General features: G+C 44.1%; 1 protein-coding gene across 1 annotated transcript in view; it reads right to left on the bottom strand.

Annotated features, from left to right (window-relative positions):
• Positions 1-21,599, bottom strand: part of LOC144668280 (A disintegrin and metalloproteinase with thrombospondin motifs 7-like) — a 171,734-nt gene that overhangs the window by 105,511 nt on the left and 44,624 nt on the right. Inside the window, exons 6-11 of the mRNA XM_078530110.1 lie at positions 19,621-19,745; positions 16,254-16,403; positions 7,941-8,084; positions 7,043-7,187; positions 6,254-6,346; positions 4,549-4,694 (exon numbers count right to left, since the gene is read on the bottom strand). Coding sequence (XP_078386236.1) covers positions 4,549-4,694; positions 6,254-6,346; positions 7,043-7,187; positions 7,941-8,084; positions 16,254-16,403; positions 19,621-19,745 — 803 coding nt within the window. The remainder of the gene's footprint in view (positions 1-4,548; positions 4,695-6,253; positions 6,347-7,042; positions 7,188-7,940; positions 8,085-16,253; positions 16,404-19,620; positions 19,746-21,599) is intronic.

The raw sequence follows: 21,599 nt of genomic DNA, 5'->3' as shown, positions 1-21,599 counted from the left end.
TTGCTCTTGGGATGTGGGCATCATTGGCAAAGCTGGAATTTTAGTGCCCAACCCTAGTTCCCCTTGAGAAGAGGATGGTGGGCCTTCCTCTTGAACTGTCCATGTGGTGAAGATGCTCCCACTATCTTGTTTGTAGGGAGTTCCATTGTGTCCAGTCTGGACACTGAATCCGCATTCCAAATAACCATATTCCGAAGCAGAGCCTCTTTTCACAACCTAAGAATGGCACCCGATCACACGCAGGGCAGAGAAGATGTTTTAAGAACACTCTGAAAAGGAACAAATTAACATCGCTGCATGGGAGGAACCTGCCACAAACTGTGCCATGTGGTGGCACCTCATCCAACAAGCCGCAACGCCGTTGGAAACTGACCGCATAAACTCACTGCGGAGAAGCGGCAAAAGCAGGAGAGCAGAACCCTGACTGAAGAACCTTCTTCAGCCTCAGGACAACTCTAATCCTCTCTGCCCAAAACCTGTGGCTCCAGGGTTAGCTTTCTGAGTCACCCAAGGACACACAAATCATGATGCCTGGCAGACTGATGACCATGACGGTGAGTTCCACTGTACAACAAATGCAGAACCTGCACGGATCTTTTCTCTTGGAAGGGGGAAAGGGACATGCAGTGACTGCACACTCATTTACTGAAGGCACATTTTGGCCTGTAGCTTAGATGTTTGGTAGAGTTAAATCTGTTATTATTGGGGACGTTGAGAGGATTTATACTAAACAGGGCAGGCGGCTGGGGCAGAAGTTCAATCACATTCTCTAACATAACCATTACCTTCAGACATTGTACTGCACACTGCCAAGAAACATAAATAACGTTGTTGTAGGATTGTATCATGCTACATCATCATTTTTTCCGGTATATTTTATTGACCACCCAAATGTTTCCATCTGTGTTTAATTTTAGCGTTTTACTATTAATGACTAGGACATAAGTGCTTAACCCTAATGTATCTATTTATTGTCAGATTGGCTCAATTAGTAGCACTCTCTGAAGGCTGTGGTGAGGATGCATTCGAAGGTTTGATTCCCCGAAAATGCGTCATGGTCAGGAGTGCTGTCCTTTGGAAGAGACATTAAACTGAGTACATGTCTGCTTATTTCAGTGGTTTTGTGCATTGTTAAGGGTTGAGTAGCACTCTTGAGGAAAAGCAGAAAATGCCCCCAGTACACTGGAAAGATTCCTCCTCCAACTAAAACAACTAACAACGGATCAATTAGCCATTACTGTTTGTGGGATCTTGCTGTGTCACATTTACCCATTCTAGTACAGGTATTAGCCATCAAGGTGATTCATTGTACACTTGAGATGTTTCTGAAATATAGTCTTTCTTCTGTTTTCACACAATCTCAATTTTTCTGGGTTATGACAGGCCACTAGTAATATATCTATGCTAATCCTACTGGAGATGCATGAACTCTAACAATATTTAACCCAATATGTTGGCAATATTAAGGATGAATTCAAGTTTGTTTTCTTTATTCTTTCATGGGATGTGGGCTTTGCTGGCAAGGCCAGCATTTATTATCCATCCCAGGTCATTTCAGGAGGGAGTTGAGAGTCAACTGCATTGCTGTGGGTCTGGAGTCACATGTAGGCCTGACCAGGTAAGGGTGGCAGATTTCCTTCTCTAACAGACATTAGAGAACCAGATGAGTTTTTACAACAGTCAATGCTAGTTTCATGGTCACCATTACTGAGACTAGCTTCATATGTCAGATTTATTAACTGAATTCAAACTCACCAGCTGCCATGGTGGGATTTGAACCCATATCCCCAGGGCATTAGCCTGCATCTCTGGATTACTAGTCCATCAACATTATGACTACGCCACCATCTGCCTAATAAGTACATTAATAACGGGATTCTGATGGAATAAAGTTAGGAAAGTAATGCATTGCAAAGTAATGACACATAGACAGATAGAGATGGCAATTCAATCCAATGATACTGATCCCCAGAGTTCCACTTTACAGTAAGAATGGAACATGTGTAGGAGAAATTGGGCTCAGCGCAATCATGGGATGATGATGAAAGTGTCATTGAAAGTACTTGTTGGGAATTGCATGGAGAGTACCAAGCCTTACAGACAAGACTAGAAGCAGCTTAGAGATGAGCTTACAGAAGTAAACAAGATTGTAAATGGAAAGAGCATCAGGTGAGGACATGTGATTGGTTGGCCAATATCACTGAGACTCGTTAATAATGCCTCTTGAGCAGGAGAGTCATGGCACTCATAACCCTCTTGAGCATATCACAGCCTCGTAATGCATCCTCCAGTGCCAACTTCCCAATTCTTTTTTAAGTTTACCGGAATTATCCTGACTGGAAAAAAAACACTTATTTGCTTTCCTTCTGTTATGTTAGAAACCACAACAGTGTCAGATGGGCAACTGCCACACTACAGAGACACAGCAGCTGACTTTGCTAACATGAGACTCTGATGAGAATTATAAATGGAATCTTACTGTCAAACAAACTGGTAAGTAAGTAAACTGCTTATATTTTATGAGCAGTAGAAACGAAGGGGAACACCACATCCAGTGATTCTTAGATGACAAGGCAACAACACTGTTGGATTCTGTTAAACGCATGATTAATTATCCATTAAGTGTTATGGTTGGGCAAGGATGATGTTTGGATCAGTCATTTTATAAACTCCAGAGAAAAACAGCCAATCTTGATCTCGCAGCTCATTTAACCAAACTTCAGTCTAAACAAAAGCACTGGTCGAACAGAAAATAGGGGGAGAAGTGTTCATAGAATCATAGGGCTGAATAATATGGGGGACTGGACAGCTCCCTCCCCAAACCTCCCCCCCTCTCCCCCCTCACCCCGGCAAAACACCCCCCCACCATCCAGAAGCAAAGTTGACATGGATCCCCGGAGAAGGTAAGTCCAAGGTACTAGGCAGAGAGGCTTCGGGTAGTCCAGGGAGGGGTGAGGGGGGCTGGAGGTGGTGGGGGGAAGGGCTGAGGGTGGTTAAGAAGGAAGTGGGGGGCCAAATCAGCAGAGGGCAGCCCCCAAAGATCAAACCTCCCCTTCCTTTGCGCCCTTTAAGGAACTTTGTTAAAAAAACAAATCGGGCTGCCCACACCAAACATTTGATAACACGTCTAATTGACCCTTTGTTACTTATATGGCGGGCGGGCTGCCGATTTTGGTGCCCACCTGTCAATCATATTGTGGGGGGTGAGCTCAGGAATGAGCGGGAAGTGAGGGGCGGGCATCCACCATATTTCACGTGCCCCCCCCACCCACCCCAAAACATGCCCAGCGGGAGCACATCAAATATGGTCCATAGAGTCTTACAATAAAACTGGAGGTCATTCGGTCCATTATGCCTCTGCCGGCTCTTTGAAAGAGCTGTCCAATTAGTGCCACTCTGCCTGGTCTTCCTCCAATTGCCCAACCTTCAAGTATTTATCCAATTTTCTTTTGAAAGTTACTATTGAATCTGCTTCCATCGCCCTTTCAGGCAGCATCTTCCAGATCATAACAATATGCTGGGTAAAAAAAAATCTCCTCATTTCACTTCTGCTATTTTTATGCCAATTACCTTATATCTGGGTTTCTGGTTACTGACCTCACTGTCAATGAAAATTCCTCTACTCCTTGAGTAAACTGAGAAGTAACAAAGGTAAAAGAACTAGCATTTCTATAGCACTTTCCACATCCTTGAGAGATCCCAAAGGCTTTACAGCCAATAAAGTATTTTGGAAGTGTAGTCACTCTTGTTATGTAAGAAACCCAGTAGCCCATTTGAACACAGCAAACTCCCCCAAACATCAATGTGATAATGGTCAGATAATTTATTTTTATTTTTGCTGGTTAAAGGATAAACACCTTCCAGTAATGCCATAACATTGCTTATATCCACCTGAGAAGGCAGCAAGACCTGAATAATAATTATCTCATCTAAAAAACAGCCTCTCTGACAGCACGATGCTGAGCCCACAGTACACACCCAAGTCTCTGAAGTGGGGCTTGAACCCACAATCTAATCAATCAAGCGCTACCAACTGAGCCACAGAAGATACTTCAGAACAGGCTGTTGATTCAGTTTACAGATTCATATTCATAAGGACATGTGGTCAATGCCAGCAAGAGCTGTGTGTCCTTTCAGGTTCTACACAGAACCTACAGCCCTCTTATTACAATCCCTAATTGCTCCTTAAATGATTCCAGTGCTGCACTCAATCCAAGTCTTGATTATTCTTTGTGTAAAGAACTTCCTGATTTCCTAAAGCTGTCTTTTATTTGTTCCCTAGCCCTATTCTTATTGTTGAAGTAATGCTCCACATCTACCTTTGCAATTCCACTTCCCATCCTAACTACTTCTCAAAGAACAGCACTTAGTTGCCTATTTTAGAGCTGAAAGGTCTGAGCTGCCCTCCAATTTTCCCTCACAACTTAGTCATCGGATGCCAAGGAAATAATTCCCCTCTGCCCTCCCTCCAGGTTCTGAATGCCTCCATTCTGTCTCAGTGATTGGGAACATGACACAATACATCTAGGAGAAATCGTAAAAGCTTACGTTGGATTGTTGCAGTGTCTCTCTGCGCTCTGTATTCCTGCACTGCAGGTTCGACTACATGAAGACCAAGAACCCCAGGCTCCCCAGTTTCCATTTGTGCTCTCGGGGCGCTGGTCTGTGGGTATGCAATCTCCATCGAAGCACCACTGGAAGAGGATGTTGGGGGTTATTGCCAGATAATAAATTTCCTTTTCTGGGGCCATCGAAGTAGGAATTGTTAGAACTAGAAATGTAATGTTGTCCCCATTGCTAGAAGCACAGACTCCCAATTCAGATACAACAACAACTTGCATTTATATAGCACCTTTATCATAGTAAAACATTGCAAGGTGCGACACAAGAACACCATCCAATAGACTTTGACACCAAGACACATTATGGAGATATTAGGACAGGTGGCCAAAGAGGCAGGTTTTAAGGAGCACCTTAAAGGAGGGGAGAGAGGTGAAAAGGCATAGACTTTTAGTGAGGGGATTCAGTGCTTAGGGCCCAGGCAGCTAAAGGCATGACCGCAAGTGGTGGAGCAACTAAAATCAGGGCTGCACAAGAGGTAGAATTGGAGGAGAGCAGAGCTACAGAATTAAACTTGCGTACTCTGACCCAACTTTAGAGAAAACAATCCTGCTGTACAAACCCTTGGAGGCACTGGGAACGCATATTGTAAAATCGCACATACCCAGGCCATGATTTATCAAACATTGTAATTTTTACCCTATTGAACTTTTGCCCCAATCCACAAAATCAATCTGTGTTATCTACTGTGATATCTTTATCTCTCCTGCCAGCACTGTTACAATGCCTCAGGATGTTGTTGACCATTTTATGTTACTCAGTCCAGGATAATGGGCACCTTTGTTCTGTTCCTGATGTCTGCATCCCTGCACAGCAACAATGAATGAATGTCGTTGTAATTTACTATCAGTGAAATATTTTTGGGATGTATCTGTGAAAGACCAGAAGGTGGCACAAAAGTGGGAGGCTCCCTTTTTCTGCCGTTCTAGTCATTGCTTGTTTGCTTAACAGTGTCACCTGTACTGCCATACTGGAAGCCAAGCTTGTGCCACCATATACTTCCCATGGGCTCAGTCCCTTAAAATAACAGGACTGAATATACACTTCATCACAACAGTTCAACTTCAAACTCAGTTTCTACTGACAAAGTTAACAAACAGATATAGCAAGCAATTAGAATGGCAAATGGCATGCTGAACTTTATTACAAGAAGGTTGGAGTATAAGAGTAAGGGAGACTTGCAGCAATTATACAGGACTTTGGTGACAGCACGTCTGGAGCTCTTTATCTCTTTGCCTACGGGAGGATATACATATCTGGAGGGGGCGCACTGAATGCTCATGGTTGATTCCTGGGATGGGAAAGCTGTGCTCTGGGGGAAGATTGAATAGAATAAGCCTATGCTGTGCTGCTGCCCATGTGCAGTCCAGAGCCAGTACAATGTGCATGCACAGACAGAGCCACAAGGGAGAAGCAGCACTGGTGGCCGGTACCATGCTGTTTTCAGCCTCGACAGCTGCGGGCTGTGTGGTTGGGGCTCAGTGTACATGGGATGATGATGAAAGTGTCATTGAAAGTACTTGCCCACGCTTTTGCCCAATCAATTTGGGAGCAACATTAAGCACAGCCAGACAGTGGGCTGAAAAGTGCTAATCAACAAGAGACCTAAAGGTAACTTAGTTGCAAACATTACCTTGTTCTCTCCACATTTGGTACCATCTACAGCAGCATCCAGCTTGGAGTGACAAGTATTTCCGACGGTGCACCACAGTGTATTGCACACGCTCTGTCAGGGAGAGACAGGGAATTATTACACACAAAGCAGCAACTCACGATTCAAGGTCATTCGTTGAGAATCTAGTAAAAACGCAGACTTCTCTGTTGAGAAGGCAAGGGAGTGTTGACAGAAGCTACTCCAGGTATTTATGGCATCACTCAACCCAAGCTTTAAACCCTTCCCCACTGTGCATCCCCATTCCCTCCCATCCCCCACTCCACTGTCCATGCTGGAGACTTTGGGCCGGATTTTGGGATCCCGAAACGGGACCAAATGGAGCTGGGATGGCCAAAAAAAGGCATAAAATCTCGGTGGACACTAGTGCAGTACTGAGGGAGTGCTGAACTGCCAGAGCTGCTGTATTTTGGATGAGACGTTAAGCCGAGGCCCCGAACGCCCCCTCATGCAGATGCAAAAGGTTCCATGGCCTTGTTTTGAAGAACAGCAAGGGAGTTAACCCTGGTGTCCCGGCCAATAGATATCCCTCAACCAACAACACAAAAACAGAGGACCTTCCCCTGTATTACAACAGTGACTACACTTCAAAAGAAACACTTTGGAATTTAAATGCAAGACTTTCCTTATCTTTTATATGGGGTTCCGAGCCACACAGGGCTCTGTGCTCCTTTGACTGACACTTAACTACCTAATTCCGGATATACGTTCGGATTCCGATTCGTGGAAGTGCAAGGACTGCCTTCTTACATCCATGTTGTCGCAGAACACAGAGTGGGCTCCATACTGCAGCCGGCACTGGTGATTGACATCATACAACACTCCCGGTGCCACTGAGGGCAACTCAATGGCTTCCTTGCTGGGTGGATCGTCCAGACAGAGACCCCATCCGCGGCTGGAAAGGACAATCAGATAAAGTCAAAAAACGTGTGTCAGTAAAGCCAGAAGGAGCAGGAGCAGCTTTAGTGATAACTGGAGGGGTCAAGAAGAGATCAAACCCAAATCAACCTTTCATTCTTGCGTTTCAAAAGGGAAAAGACCTGTGTCCAGTTTTCATCTCATCTCTACTGAAGCCGCTGGTGTTTCCTGGATGCAGAAGATCACATGGGACACTCACTCTCCTGTACCTAACCAAGCGCCGTTCCTTACGTGCAAGCTGAGACTGCGATTGCCAGCAGGCTATCCAACTATGATGGGCCTCACAGCTGAGCCTGATCTCCCCCAGTGCCCATACAGCCTCCAGCCAAAGGATCAGGAGCAGCAAACCTAAACGAGTTTCCACAAATGAGATGGCCATTAATTGTAGCAATTTAGTTCCCCACTCTCCAACAACCCCTCGACAGGGATCAGCCAGCTCATTACTGGCTGGCGATCTGAGCTGAGGCCACCTTGATGTGTTCAACAGGACATTTGGGAGGGCTAAAAGATGATCTCTCAACGTTCCCTCTAGAATACACTGCATGAAGGTTCCCTCATGAGTATTGGGCGATTGCAGAATGCACAACAGCATATGAAGACAAAGTTTCAACTAACTCCGGGAGTTTGCAGCAAATCATCAAGCCATTTCCTGAAGTTCTCAGTCCCCAATTGAACATATCCTTCACCCATTACCCAACACAATTCACGACCCAAAGAGAGAGGCACTTACTCGAGAAAGCGGGTGATGTATTCCCTGCTGCAGAGAGACCAGGTTAGAGGGCTGGTGTCGTACAGGAGCTGTGGAGACATGATGAAAGGTCTTTTCCCAATGGGCTCACAGTCATTGCCGGTCCCATCATGTTGTATCCCAAAGCTGAAGCGTAAGAGCACGAGTCCCACAAAAACAAGAAAAAGCACGGTGAGTCGGCTCCGAAAGTAGTACCAAAGCTATACGCAGCGCAGGCTGAGGAAATGCTCATTCAAAACACCTGGGCCTTCTGAAACTCACTGTTTTACTTGTTCATGGGATGTGGGTGTCTCTGGCTAGGCCAGCATTTACTGCCCATCCCTAATTGCCCTTGAGAAGGTGGTGGTGAGCTGCCTTCTTGAACCGCTACAGCTCATGTGGTGTAGATACATGTGGAGGGAATCATGGGCTGAAGTCTGGAAGCAGATTGAACAGTAACTTTCAAAAGGGAATTGCGTAAATAGTTGGAAGGGGGAATAATTTGCAAGGTTATGGGGAAAGAGCAAGGGCACAGGACAAATTTCAAAGAGCTGGTGTGATGGGCCAAATGGCCTCCTTCTGTGCTGTAAGATCCTATGACTTTTGCTGTAACTTTTGTTGACTGAGAGACATTGAATTAAGGGCAGTTCAGGAATCTAGGACATTTAGGCAATATCTTTGTAGAGGCTGGTAGTATTGTGAAATGGATTAGTAACTGGAATAATCCCGATTGGAAAAGGGGATATGGGGCTATTAATTCCAGACAGGGTCAGGGAATTGACGAAAGGTTTGGAAGGGAAGGTTAGATGGGCGAAAGGTCAGTACAACATTACAGTGCTTACAGTGAAAAACTGAACTTAGTTCAAATCCATAACTATCAACTGCACTCCAAGTAATAGGGACAGTTCAAATCCATTTGCTAATTGTACCTGTCAACACCCTGTTAGGACGGCAGTGAGAAACAGCTTTACTCACAGACATTTTCCATTTATAACCTGCCAAGGTGCTGACAACAGTTTCAGATTTGCTTCCAAACACATGCTGGGAGCAGGTCAGAGGCTGGGAATTCTGCAGCGGGTAACTCACCTCCTGACTCCGCAAAGCCTGTTCATCATTTACATGGCACAAGTCAGGAATGTGATGGAATACTCCCCATTTGCCTGGATGAGTGCAGCTCCAACAACACTCAAATGCTTGACATCATCCAGGACAAAGCAGCCCACTTGATTGGCACCCCATCCACCACCTTAAACATTCACTCCCTTCACCACCGACGCACAGTAGCAGCAGTGTGTACCATCTACAAGATGCACTGCAGCAACTCACCAAGGCTCCCTCAACAGCACCTTCCAAACCCATGACCTTTACTACCTAGAAGGACAAGGACAGCAGATACATGGGAACACCACCACCTGCAAGTTCCCCTCCAAGCTACACAGCATCCTGACTTGGAAATATATCGCTGTTCCTTCACTGTCGCTGGGTCTAAATCCTGGAACACCCTCCCTAACAGCACTGTGGGTGTATCTACGCCACATGGACTGCAGCGGTTCAAGAAGGCAGCTCACCACCACCTTCTCAAAGGCAACTAGAGTTGGGCCTAGTTAGCAACGCCCACATCCCGTGAACGAATAAAAAAATGTTCAGTTTATATGTCAATAGCCAGCAGTCTGCTTTTCTAACTGAGAATTATCCAGTTCAATGAAGCATGCATAAAACATGAGTGGTTGTAACAGGATCTTTAATAAAAAGACACCAGAGGATAGGTTGCATAAACCACAATATATTGTTTTTGAAAGAGTATATAAATGCAGACTCGGGATACTGGAATGTTGGGCTGAATGCAGAGAGAATGAGATTACTGTTTAACATACAGAGATGAATTCCTGATCCTATGCCAACCCGCCAGATTCTGACATCTTAGCATTAAAGCTCATCTTCCAATTTCAGTCTAACCTAGATGCTCTGTAGCTCATTAAAGGTATATCTGTAATTTTAAAAATTCAAACATATCTTAATTATATGTCTTGATTTTAATGTACTACAACTTTTTTGCAGTAAATAGAAAATAATGGTATCTTGTGGTAACTGCAGTACAACAATCCAATCTAGAAATTCAGATTATTAAAGTAACTAACAGGAATATCTGAACGCAATTTCAGGTTGCAACCTAATAGAAGGGTTTATATGTCCAATAATGGTTCAATTTCAGTTGTAACTCTGGGAGTGAGGAACAGGCTAGTACCTAGACTAGGGATTTCAATACGAGGAGGTTATTTAATTATATAGTGCCTTTCACATCCACAGGATGCCTCAAAGCACTTAACAACTAACTTTACAAATGTAGTCGCTTTCGTTTTACAGGTAAATAAGAGATCCCACAGCACCATTTTGAATAAGAGCACGCGAGTTCTTCCCTCTAATGACCTACATTAGCTCCTGGTTAAGCAACACATTGACAAAGCAACCATGTTTTCAGCTGCCTCTAACTCTGGAATTCCCTCCCTAAACCTCTCCACCTCTTTACCTCTCTCCCCTCCTTTAAAATATTCTTTAAAACCTACACCATCTGCCCTAATATCCTCTTTTGTGGCTTGATGTCAAATTTTATTAGATAATGCTCCTGTGAAGCATCACATTTTAAATTGATTTTGACAGGTTTGCTGCTGAGTTCAACTGCTGTCCAAATGGACCAAACGACCAAAAAAAGAACGGGTTTGGTCATTGTGACATTACTGTTTGTGGGATCTTGCTGTGTAAATCGGCTGCCACGTTTCCTACATCACAACGGTGGCTGGACTTTGTTGGCTGTAAAATGCTTTGGAATGTCCTGGGGCTGTAAAGGTGCTATATAAATGCAAATCTTTCTTTCTTTAAATGAGAGTAGCTGGCTGGAGTCTGACTGAAGGGCTTACTTTGTTTATACACAGAATACACAGGACACTTGAGAGCGATTACAGGCTGGAACCTAACTGCATGACTTTGATCTATTAACCGCAGAAAACTGGATTTCTGGGAATGAAAATTTCTATCATGGGGTTTTGGTTACATTGTAAACAGTTAGAGCAGAGAGGCTGCACTTTTCAAACTTAATCTTATCTAAACTTTCCTTGAAACTATTGCAAACTGCCAATTTTCTTTTCATATATAGGATAAATGCAGATTTATTTTTAATTTTAAGTTGGAACTTTAACCTGAATTTTGGCTCCATTTTGCCCAAGTTATTACCAACGCCAGCTCCCCGTGGACTTAACTTCATCATTGCTTTAACCTGAAGCTGGGTACACGTGCCTTGGCACTGAGCTGTCACACAGGCAATTCCCAGGTTACATCCGAGCGTACGAATCAGGAGCAGGAGTAGGCCATTCGACCCCTCGAGCCTGCTCCGCCATTCAAAAAGAGCGCGGCTGATCTGATTTTGGCCTCAACTCCATTTTCCTGTTCACCCCCAATAACCTTTTGACTCCCTTGTTAGTGAAGAATCTATTTACCTCTGCCTTAAAAACATTCAATGACCCTGCCTTCTCCGCTCTCTGGGGAAGAGAGTTCCAAAATCTCATGATCCTTTGAATGAAAAAATTTCTCCTCATCTCCATCTTAAATAAGGTCCCTTATTTTAAGACTTTAAGACAGTGGTAGATAGGTTACAATTGAAAGAAGGAAAGATTTGTATTTCTCCTGTGCTTTCACCACTCAGGGCATCCCAAAGTGATTTATAGTCAATTAAATACTTTTGAAGTGTAGTCATTGTTGTCATGTAGGAAATGCAACAGCTGATTTATGCACAAGATCCCACAAACAGCAATGAGTTGAACAATCTGTTTTTCTGCTGTTTGTTAGAGGTTAAATGTTGGCCAGAACTCCTCTGCTCCTCTTCAACATAGTGCCGTGGGATCTTTTACTTCAGCCAGTTTAATGTCTCATTTAAAGGAACCCACCTCCAACTCCGTCAGTACTGCACTGTGAGCATCAACTGGGATCTTGTGCTCAAGTCTCTGGAGTGGGACTTGAACCCACAACCTTTGGGCTCAGTTGAGAGTGTTAATTGTTAATTGTATAAATTAATGTTAAGTGTATGCAGGTGGGGGGCACTCGTTGGATAATTACTTGTGCACATATAAAGAGACACACCCCTTTAATCACATCTTAGTTTGATGTTTGTAAGGTTCCTTTAAAGTTTTTTCCTTGATTTTACAGCTGACCTGACTTAGGGGCTGTGCTTGATTTCTCCCTTGTTTTTGTTCATTTAGTTTATTGTTTTGACTCAAAAGAGTTATAAAGAGACACACCCCTTTAATCACATCTTAGTTTGATGTTTGTAAGGTTCCTTTAAAGTTTTTCCTTGATTTTACAGCTGACCTGACTTAGGGGCTGTGCTTGATTTCTCCCTTGTTATTGTTAATTTAGTTAATTGTTTTGACTCAAAAGAGTTACAAGAGTTATAAAGAGACACACCCACCCGGTGGGGGGAGAGGGGGTTGCGGTGGACTTCCTTGTGGGTCTGCTTCTTGAGTATTGGCCAAGGGGGCCATTAACAGGTCCAGGTAGTGGGCCGTGGAGGGGGTAATTAGACCTGACTGTCTGCCTCTCTTCTGCGGCTACGTTTGTGCCCGAGTGACCCTGGGCAGGGGGCGTGCTGTGTCCACTGGTACGCTTGAGGCCTTCTGGGGCACCCCAGGGGTGGGAGTGAACCATTATTCCCGGAATTGACATTTTAATTTAATTTTCTAAGTTTCGTGTAAAAGTCTTGTGTTTTAGTTACAGCACTCCTTTAAGGGGCTGTTAACTTGTTTATTAGTTAATTTGTTAACTAGTTTAATATTTTTTGGTTACTCAAAAGTATAAAGACACACTCGCCCTTGTCGGCCTTCCGGGAATGTTGTGGCATTTCCGTCCTGCCCTCTGGCAGTGGCAAAGGCCCCAGTGGGAGGCGCTCTACTTGGGAATCCTCCCCATTACCATCGAGAATTTGGCATGGGGGGTGGTGATGCTGCAGCAGTCCCACGCAACAGAGAATTAAGATGGTTCACAGACTGTGGCTACAGAAGCAGGTCAGAGGCTAGGAATTCTGCAGCGAGTAACTCACCTCCTGACTCCCCAAAGCCTGTCCACCATCTACAAGGCACAAGTCAGGAGTGTGATGGAATACTCCCCACGTGCCTGGATGAGTGCAGCTCCCGCAACATTCAAGAAGCTCGACAGTGTCCAGGACAAAGCAGCCCGTTTGATTGGCACCCCATCCACCACCTTAAACATTCACTCCCTCCACCATCAATGCAGTGGCAGCAGTGTGTACCATCTACAAGATGCACTGCAGGAATTCACCAAAGCTCCTTAAACAGCACCTTCCAAACCCACAACCACTATCATTTAAAAGGACAAGGGCAGCAGATAGATGGGAACACCACCACCTGGAAGTTCCCCTGCAGGCCACTCACCATCCTGACTTGGAAATATATCGCCGTTCCTTCACTGTCGCTGGGTCAAAGTCCTGGAACTCCTTCCCTAACAGCACCGTGGGTGTATCCATACCACGAAGAAGGCAGCTCACCACCACCTTCTCAAGGGCAACTAGGGATGGGCAATAAATGCTGGCCCAGCCAGCAAAGCCCACATCCCGTGAATGAATAAAAAAACACTCCCAGGCCACCTGTATTTTCTGCAGCCTTGAGGAGTCCATGTTCCACGTTTACATAGGTTGTCTGAAATTGTAGCCCCTTTTCCACTACCTGCGGGGGCTGCGCCTCACATTTTGCTTGCGCTTCAGCCCATGCTCCTGACCTTTGGACACCTGGTGCGGAGTGGGGGCAGGCTGATTGGAGGGCCTGCTTGTTAGCCCGCTCCTAGGCCTGGCCAAGGTGGCTATAAACAGGTCCAGGTAGCAGACGGTTGAGAGGGTTGTTCAACCCAACTGTCTGCCTCTCTCTTCTGTGGTTATGTCTGTGCCTGGGTGTCCCTGGAGGGGGAGCATGCAATGCCACCTATACACTCACGGCCTTCTGCAACCTGCAGGTGTGGGAGGGGCTGGAGTGAATCATCAGCCCCCAAAACAACATTTTAATTTAACTTTGATAAGTTTCCTTTCAGGGTTTGATGATTTAATTATTTGTCTATTTGTTCTAATTGATACTCAAAAGAGTATAAAGAGACACTCACAACTGGTGGGTGTCACAGGGGCAGGAGTGCATCACCTCCCCCCAAAATATTATTGTAATTTAAATAAGCTTCCTTTAAAGTTTTGATTTTTGTTACAGCGCTTCTTTAAGGGGCTGTTAACTTGTTAATTAGTTGTTTATTGTTGAAAAAAGAGACATGCTGTCTAAGCTTTTGGTGAATCAGAGAATGAATCGGGGACAACATCAGATGTGATTCCGCGATTGGACAATACCTACTAAACAACACTGATTGTGCTAAGAATTACACTGAGAACCAATTTAAGATTGTCAGTCGAGCTCATAGTATGGCTCACGTAGAAGCTAAAAGCCACATATATTCACACACAGGTCCCTGACCTTTGCAGACAGAAGAAACATGCCTACACTTTGCACCTTTTTCATCTAAACAGAAGTCTAGGGAACAGTCATTCCCTGGTTCATTCCCCAGGGCAATGCCATGATCACTCAGAGTCAACCTGCCCGGTTTGAATTTGAACAAAGCTGGGCAGCTAATTGCTCCATGCTCCATTCTCCATTGCAACGTCTTCACCAATCAGAGTCCACTTGCCTACCAATCAGCGCTCTCATCTCATGCAATATAAATTGTTGTTGCCCTGCTACGCTGTCCTGATGCGTGCAAGATGTCTCTTTTTTTCAGCAACTCTGTGCTACTAAATGACTATAAGTTGTTTATCTGGCTGAAGCATCATCAGTTCTGGGAACGTTATTTTAATTTAATTTGATAAATTGCCTTTGTCGTTTTTGTTTCACTAACACTTTAAGGGGTTGTTAATTAGCTTTCTCTTATTGGTTCACAGGATGTAGATGTCGCTGGCTAGGGCAGCATTTATTGCCCATCCCGAATTGACTTTGTTCACATTATTGTGGATCTGGAGTCACAGCAGTAAGGACAGCAGATTTCCTTCCCTAAAGGGCATTAGTGAATCAGATGGGTTTTACAACAATTGTTTCGGGAATACACGATGAATGGTAGGACCCTGGGAAGTACCGAGGATCGGGGGACCTTGGTGTGCATGTCCACTTAAGGTAGCGGGACAGGTAGATAAGGTGGTTAAGAAGGCATATGGGATACTTGCCTTTATTAGCCGAGGCATAGCATATAAGAGCAGGGAGGTTATGCTGGAACTGTATAAAACGCTGGTTAGGCCACTGCTAGAGTACTGCGTGCAGTTCTGGAATCCGCATTATAGGAAGGATGTGATTGCACCAGAGAGAGTGCAGAGGAGATTTACCAGGATGTTGCCTGGCATGGAGAGTTTTAGTTATGAGGAGAGTTTGGATAGGCTGGGGTTATTTTCCCTGGAGCAGAGGAGATTGGGGGGGACATGATTGAGGTATATAAAATTATGAGGGGCATAGATAGGGTAGACAGGAAGGAACTTTTCCCCTTGGCGGAGGGATCAATAACCAGGGGGCATAGATTTAAGGTGAGGGGCAGGAGGTTTAGAGGGGATGCGAGGGAGAATTTTTTCCCCCAGAGGGTGGTGGGAGTCTGGAACTCACTGCCTGAAAGGTGGTAGAGGTAGAAACCCTCATAACATTTAAGAAGTATTTGGATGTGCACTTACGATGCCTTGGCATATAAGGCTATGGGCCTAGTGCTGGAAATGGGATTAGAATAGTTAGGTACTTGTTTGACTGGCACTGACTCAATGGGTTGAAGGGCCTTTTTCTGTGCTGTAGACTTCTATGACTCCGTGTTTCATAGTCATCATTAGACTTTTAATTGAATTTTTATTGAATTCAAATTCCACCTCTGCCATGGTGGGATTCACACCCGGGTCCCCAAAGCATTATCCAGGGCGTCTGGATTATCAGACCAGTGATAATACCACTATGCCATCAACTCCCCCCATTGTTCATTTATCATTTACTGCAAAGAGTATAAAGAGACACTGATTAACACTGATGGTGGGTTGTAGCGTTAGGAGCTATACATTTGTAATGTCTCACTTTGTGAATAAATTTAAAACTGAGTAAAGATTGACTTCTGATCTCCTCCTTTGCCAACTGGCTGTAAGAGGTTTAACATTAACCACAGAACCATGGCCAATACCTAAACTGACCTCAGAGAACTTAGCCTCCTGATCAGCAGCTGCTGAGAATGGTAAGAGTTATGAGCGCGTGTTGCTAGACTTACTTGTGCCCGAGCTCGTGTGCGATGGTGAATGCCAACGGAAGACCCGAGTCCTCATTGATGCTGCAGCTCCTGTGGGGTTGACACATTCCAGAGACGTGTGACAATCCCAGAGTCTCACATGGACGGTTCATTCCGGCACAGATATCCTTCCTTGTCAGCACAAGAGAAACGACATTTAAAACTCTGCTTCTCACTGAGGCTTAAGTCAACAGGAGAGCTCAGGGGTGAAATTATTCGACAATAGATGAAGTGAGAAGATCTCCCGTTTTGTGCTGCTAAACAATCCCATCTCCGACCCTAGTCCTCAACCAGGAACTGACTAGCAGCCCATTGCACACCTGGAGGTTTCCTCATTGTGACCCATAAACCCACTGTAATGAACAGTGTCAACAGATCCCTGGGTCACTCACAAGGCACGTCACACTCCAACACTCATTATTCTCACTATGTACACCAGATACTCATCCTGCACAATGCACATTGTTAATCTAACTATTTAACATATAACAATGTATTGCAAAATGTATCATTTTTTACATATAAAAATATAATTAAAATGATAATTTCATAATGTTCAAAAAAATCTTTAATCTGCACAGCCTTCACTAACTGAGCTCAGGGTTGTAGCAATTGATGGCAAAATCACACATTAATCATGTCAGTATGGTTGCTGAATGTAGATTTGCTCCAATGAGTTACTAAAGGAATCATCTGTGAACTTTCACTTACTGCTCCCCTGCTTGCTCCCAAAATCATTTCACTCACTACCCCTCGATTCTTCCAAAAGCCTCCGCACATCCTATTGTTTAAACTGTCATCAGCTCCCACCTCTACATTTTCCTGTTTCAGACGTCCCCTCTAGAAAGTGCTCCAAGACATTTTTCTACCTAAGGGGGTGATTTATAAGATGCTATCGTTGGTTATACTGTCCCAGTATATGATTAAAACACAGGCATAAAAAAGTAATAAAACCTCTCAAAAATAAAACCGTGTTAACTTCCTATACACTCCGGTAAGTTTAATTCGCTTCAGGGATTCATTCATGGTCATTCATTCCAATGGATTAAACCCTTTCCCGTTCACTTCCACTCAATAAAATTCTGATGGATGAAATTTGCACCATTCACTCCCATTGTGTCGGATTCTAAAAGATCAAACCCCTTCCCATTCACTCCCACTGTACAGAATTCCAACGGATCAAACCCTTTCCCACTGGACAAAATTCCAATGGACCTGACTTTCACTCATTACTCCCATTTTGATAGAATTCCTGTGGAGTGAACCAGTTCCTATTCACTCCTCCTGCATTGGATTCTGAATTGATGCATTTTTATTTTTGAGGCTGAAAGGATGAAATTTAATGCTTATTCTGTCGGGAATGCTCCAGAGAGGGCAGCATGATGTATAAGCCTAATTAAATTTTGTGTGTACTACTTATTCTTTGGCTCTGAATTTCCTGTTGGGATTGGATTGTGGATTTAATGGATTGTGGGTTGAAGGGTTGTTACCTTCCTGGTTTTAATCTGCAGTCTCCAGAAATCCTGACTGATTCTTGGCAAATTGATGCTGAGTTTGTTGGGAGTGCAATACTGAAATTGACATGGAATGCTTCTGCTGCTAACAGGACGCTAACAAAGCTACACAAAACTAACGGAACCCAACAGCGAAATGTTGGGCTTGAGTTAAGGGTCATTAGCTAATGATCCAATTACTATACGGTATCAGTGCTTCTTGAATTTTTCATCATTGGCCAGCTTCTAGCAAAGGAGAAGTAAGGATTTATCCTGGGATGGATTTCCCACATTCACCCAGGAAATCAACCATCCCTTCCAATTCTCCTTGTCACGAAGGTGCTGAGCTCTGCTGGAAAACAGGTCCACGGACACCAAGTGTCTTCAGGTTCCTCATCTCTTCCTGATTGTAGCATGTTCACAGTGACACACTTCACAATACGTTTATAGAGCGCAGGAGTGCGATCACAAAATTTAACACTGAACCAAAAAAGGAGGCTTTAAGGAATGTCTTTAAGAGAGAGAGAAGTGGAGAGGCAGAGAGGTTTAGGGAGGGAATTCCAGATCTTAGGGCACAGGCAGCTGAAGGCATGGCCACCGATGGTGGAATGATGCAAGTGAGGGATGCACAAGAGGTTGGAATTAGAAGAATGCAGAGGTCGGGGACGATTAATCGTACATTAATTGAGCATCTAATTGCATTTAGGTGGTAGGCATTAATTGGAGATTCAGTTGCGCTCCTATATAAAGGAGCAAGTGCTCAAATGAGTTATAAAGGAGCAAGTTTTTTTTAAATTTGTTCATTGGATGTGGGTGTCACTGGTAAGGCCAGCATTTGTTGCCCATCCCTAATTGCCCTTGAATCGAGTGGCTTGCCACACCATTACAGATGGCAGTTAGGAGGCAATCACATTGCTGTGGATCTGGCGTCTTTTGTTACAATGCCCCTTTAAGGGGCTTTCAATTAGTTAATTAGTTTACATTGATGGATGGGCAATAAATGTTGGCCTAGCCAGCGAAGCCCACATCACATAAATGAGTTAAAAAAAAACATTTGTTCATTTGGTTTATAAAAGAGCATATAAAGGAACAAGGCTGAAACTATGGTTGGGTTTGGAGGTGCACATTTGTAACGTGTATCTCTGTAAAGCTTATAAAGGGTGTTAAATTAAGGCTCTAGTTGTATCGTTCATCACCTGGCTTTCCGGATTATGACAGGGAATATTGTCAGTGAGGAGGTCACAGAGATAGGGAGGGATTGGAATAGGAGGATGAAGGGGTGGTGGAAGCAATCAAATCCATTGGATGCACAAATCCCCACTGGAAATTGACCCAGTCTACAGAGATGGTCACCACTCGCAACGGATGACTGGAGTGGAGTCTGGAACCAACTCTGCAACCTCAGAGATGAGAATCGTGACCTTGAGTCAGTGGTCACTCAGCATCAACAGTGATATCAACAGAGTAAGATGTAACAGGTCAATGTCTTCTTCAGGAACATTTCCTGATGAGCTCCTGTTTGCAGGAATTACACATGGAAATTGTAGTCCAATTATTCTCAATACCATTTATTTTATTTGACATTCCTATTGGTAATTGTCACCTGGGGGAAAATTTTTACGGAATCATTAAGAACTTACGCTTTTTAAAATTCAGAACTGGAGTAAGAAAAAAATGTGCAATAGCCAGAGATTTGAGAAAAATATTGACTGCAGGTTCTGGATAATGTGAAAAATAATGGGGCTGGTTAAAGTTCACATAGGTCACAAGTGGTTCCAAAGGAATAGGCCAAAAGACAAGAAAATTGAGCCTAATTATCACTGTTGTCGGCTGTGAGTCATGCTCCATCTTCTTACCGTGTGAGCAGGAGAGCCACATCATGGTGTGTGGGGTGATTGTCTCCTTTAATGTTGATCTTTTTTTGCCATTTGCAGAAGCTTGTCAGTGTGTTGTCAGCGTGATGTGTTATCTTGAGGTCTTCCTGATACAATAATAGAAGAGTGTTAGTGTCCAAATGTGAAAGACCACTGGGCCTTCGAGCCAAACAGTCGCAGGATCAGTAGAACCATTAGTGTCAAGAGACTAGAAAAGCTGGGATTGTTCTGAGAGCTGGGATGGTTAAGGGAAGATTTACATAGAAACATAGAAAATAGGAGCAGGAGTAGGCCATTCGGCCCTTCGAGCCTGCTCCGCCATTCATTATGATCATGGCTGATCATCCAACTCAACAGCCTGCTCCCGCTTTCTCCCCATATCCTTTGATCCCTTTCGCCCCAAGAGCTATATCTAACTCCTTCCTGAAAACATACAATGTTTTGGCCTCAAATACTTTCTGTGGTAGCAAATTCCACAGACTCACCACTCTCTGGGTGAAGAAATTTCTCCTCATCTCAGTCCTAAATGGTTTACCTCATGTCCTCAGACTGTGACCCCTGGTTCTGGACTCCCCCACTATCAGGAACACCCTTCCTGCATCTACCCCGTCTAGTCCTGTTAGAATTTTATAGGTTTCTATGAGATCCCCCCTCATTCTTCTGAACTCCAGCGAATATATTCCTAACCGACTCAATCTCTCCTCATATGTCAGTCCTGCCATCCCAGGAATCAGTCTGGTAAACCTTCGCTGCACTCCCTCTATAGCAAGAACATCCTTCCTCAGATAAGGAGACCAAAACTGCACACAATATTCCAGGTGTGGTCTCACCAAGGCCCTGTATAATTGCAGCAAGACATCCCTGCTCCTGTACTCGAATCCTCTGGCTATGAAGGCCAACATACCATTTGCCTTCTTTACCGCCTGCTGCACCTGCATGCTTACCTTCAGCAACTGGTGTACAAGGACACCCAGGTCTCATTGCACATTCCCCTCTCTCAATTTATAGCCATTCAGATAATAATCTGCCTTCCTATTTTTGCTACCAAAGTGGATAACCTCACATTTATCCACATTATACTGCATCTACCATGCATTTACCCACTCACTCAGCTTGTCCAAATCACACTGAAGCATCTCTGCGTCCTCCTCACAGCTCACCCTCCCACCCAGCTTTGTGTCATCTGCAAATTTGGAGATGTTATGATTTAGCTCCCTCATCTAAATCATTAACATATATTGTGAATAGCTGGGGTCCCAGCACCGATCCCTGCGGTACCCCACTAGTCACTGCCTGCCATTTGGAAAAAGACCCGTTCATTCCTACTCTTTGTTTCCTGTCTGCCAACCAGTTTTCTATCCATCTCAATCCACTACCCCCAATCCCATGCGCTTTAATTTTACACACTAATCTCTTATGTGGGACTTTGTTGAAAGCCTTCTGAAAGTCCAAATAAACCACATCCACTGGCTCCCCCTCATCAACTCCACTAGTTACATCCTCGAAAAATTCCAGTAGATTTGTCAAGCATGATTTCCCTTTCATAAATCCATGCTGACTCTGTCCGATTCTGCCACTGTTTTCCAAGTGCGCAGCTATTAAATCTTTTACAATGGACTCTGGATGACTTATCTATAATTCCCTGATTTCTCTCTACCACCCTTTTTAAATAGTGGGGTTACATTAGCTACCCTCCAATCTGTAGGAACTGTTCCAGGGTTTATAGAATCTCGGAAGATGACCACCAATGCATCCACTATTTCTAGGGCCACTTTCTTAAGTACTCTGGGATTTAGATTATCAGGCCCTGGGGATTTATCGACCTTGAGTCCCATCAATTTCCCCAACACCATTTCCCTACTAATACTGATTTCTTTCAGTTCCTCCATCTCACTACTAGACGTATTCAAAATTATGAGCAGCTCAGAGTTAGTCGGGAGAAATTATTTTCACTAGCAGGA

This window comes from Cetorhinus maximus, chromosome 26, assembly GCF_964194155.1.
Source record: "Cetorhinus maximus chromosome 26, sCetMax3.hap1.1, whole genome shotgun sequence".
NCBI lineage: Eukaryota > Metazoa > Chordata > Chondrichthyes > Lamniformes > Cetorhinidae > Cetorhinus > Cetorhinus maximus.
This window is presented reverse-complemented; position numbering and strand designations above follow the sequence as displayed.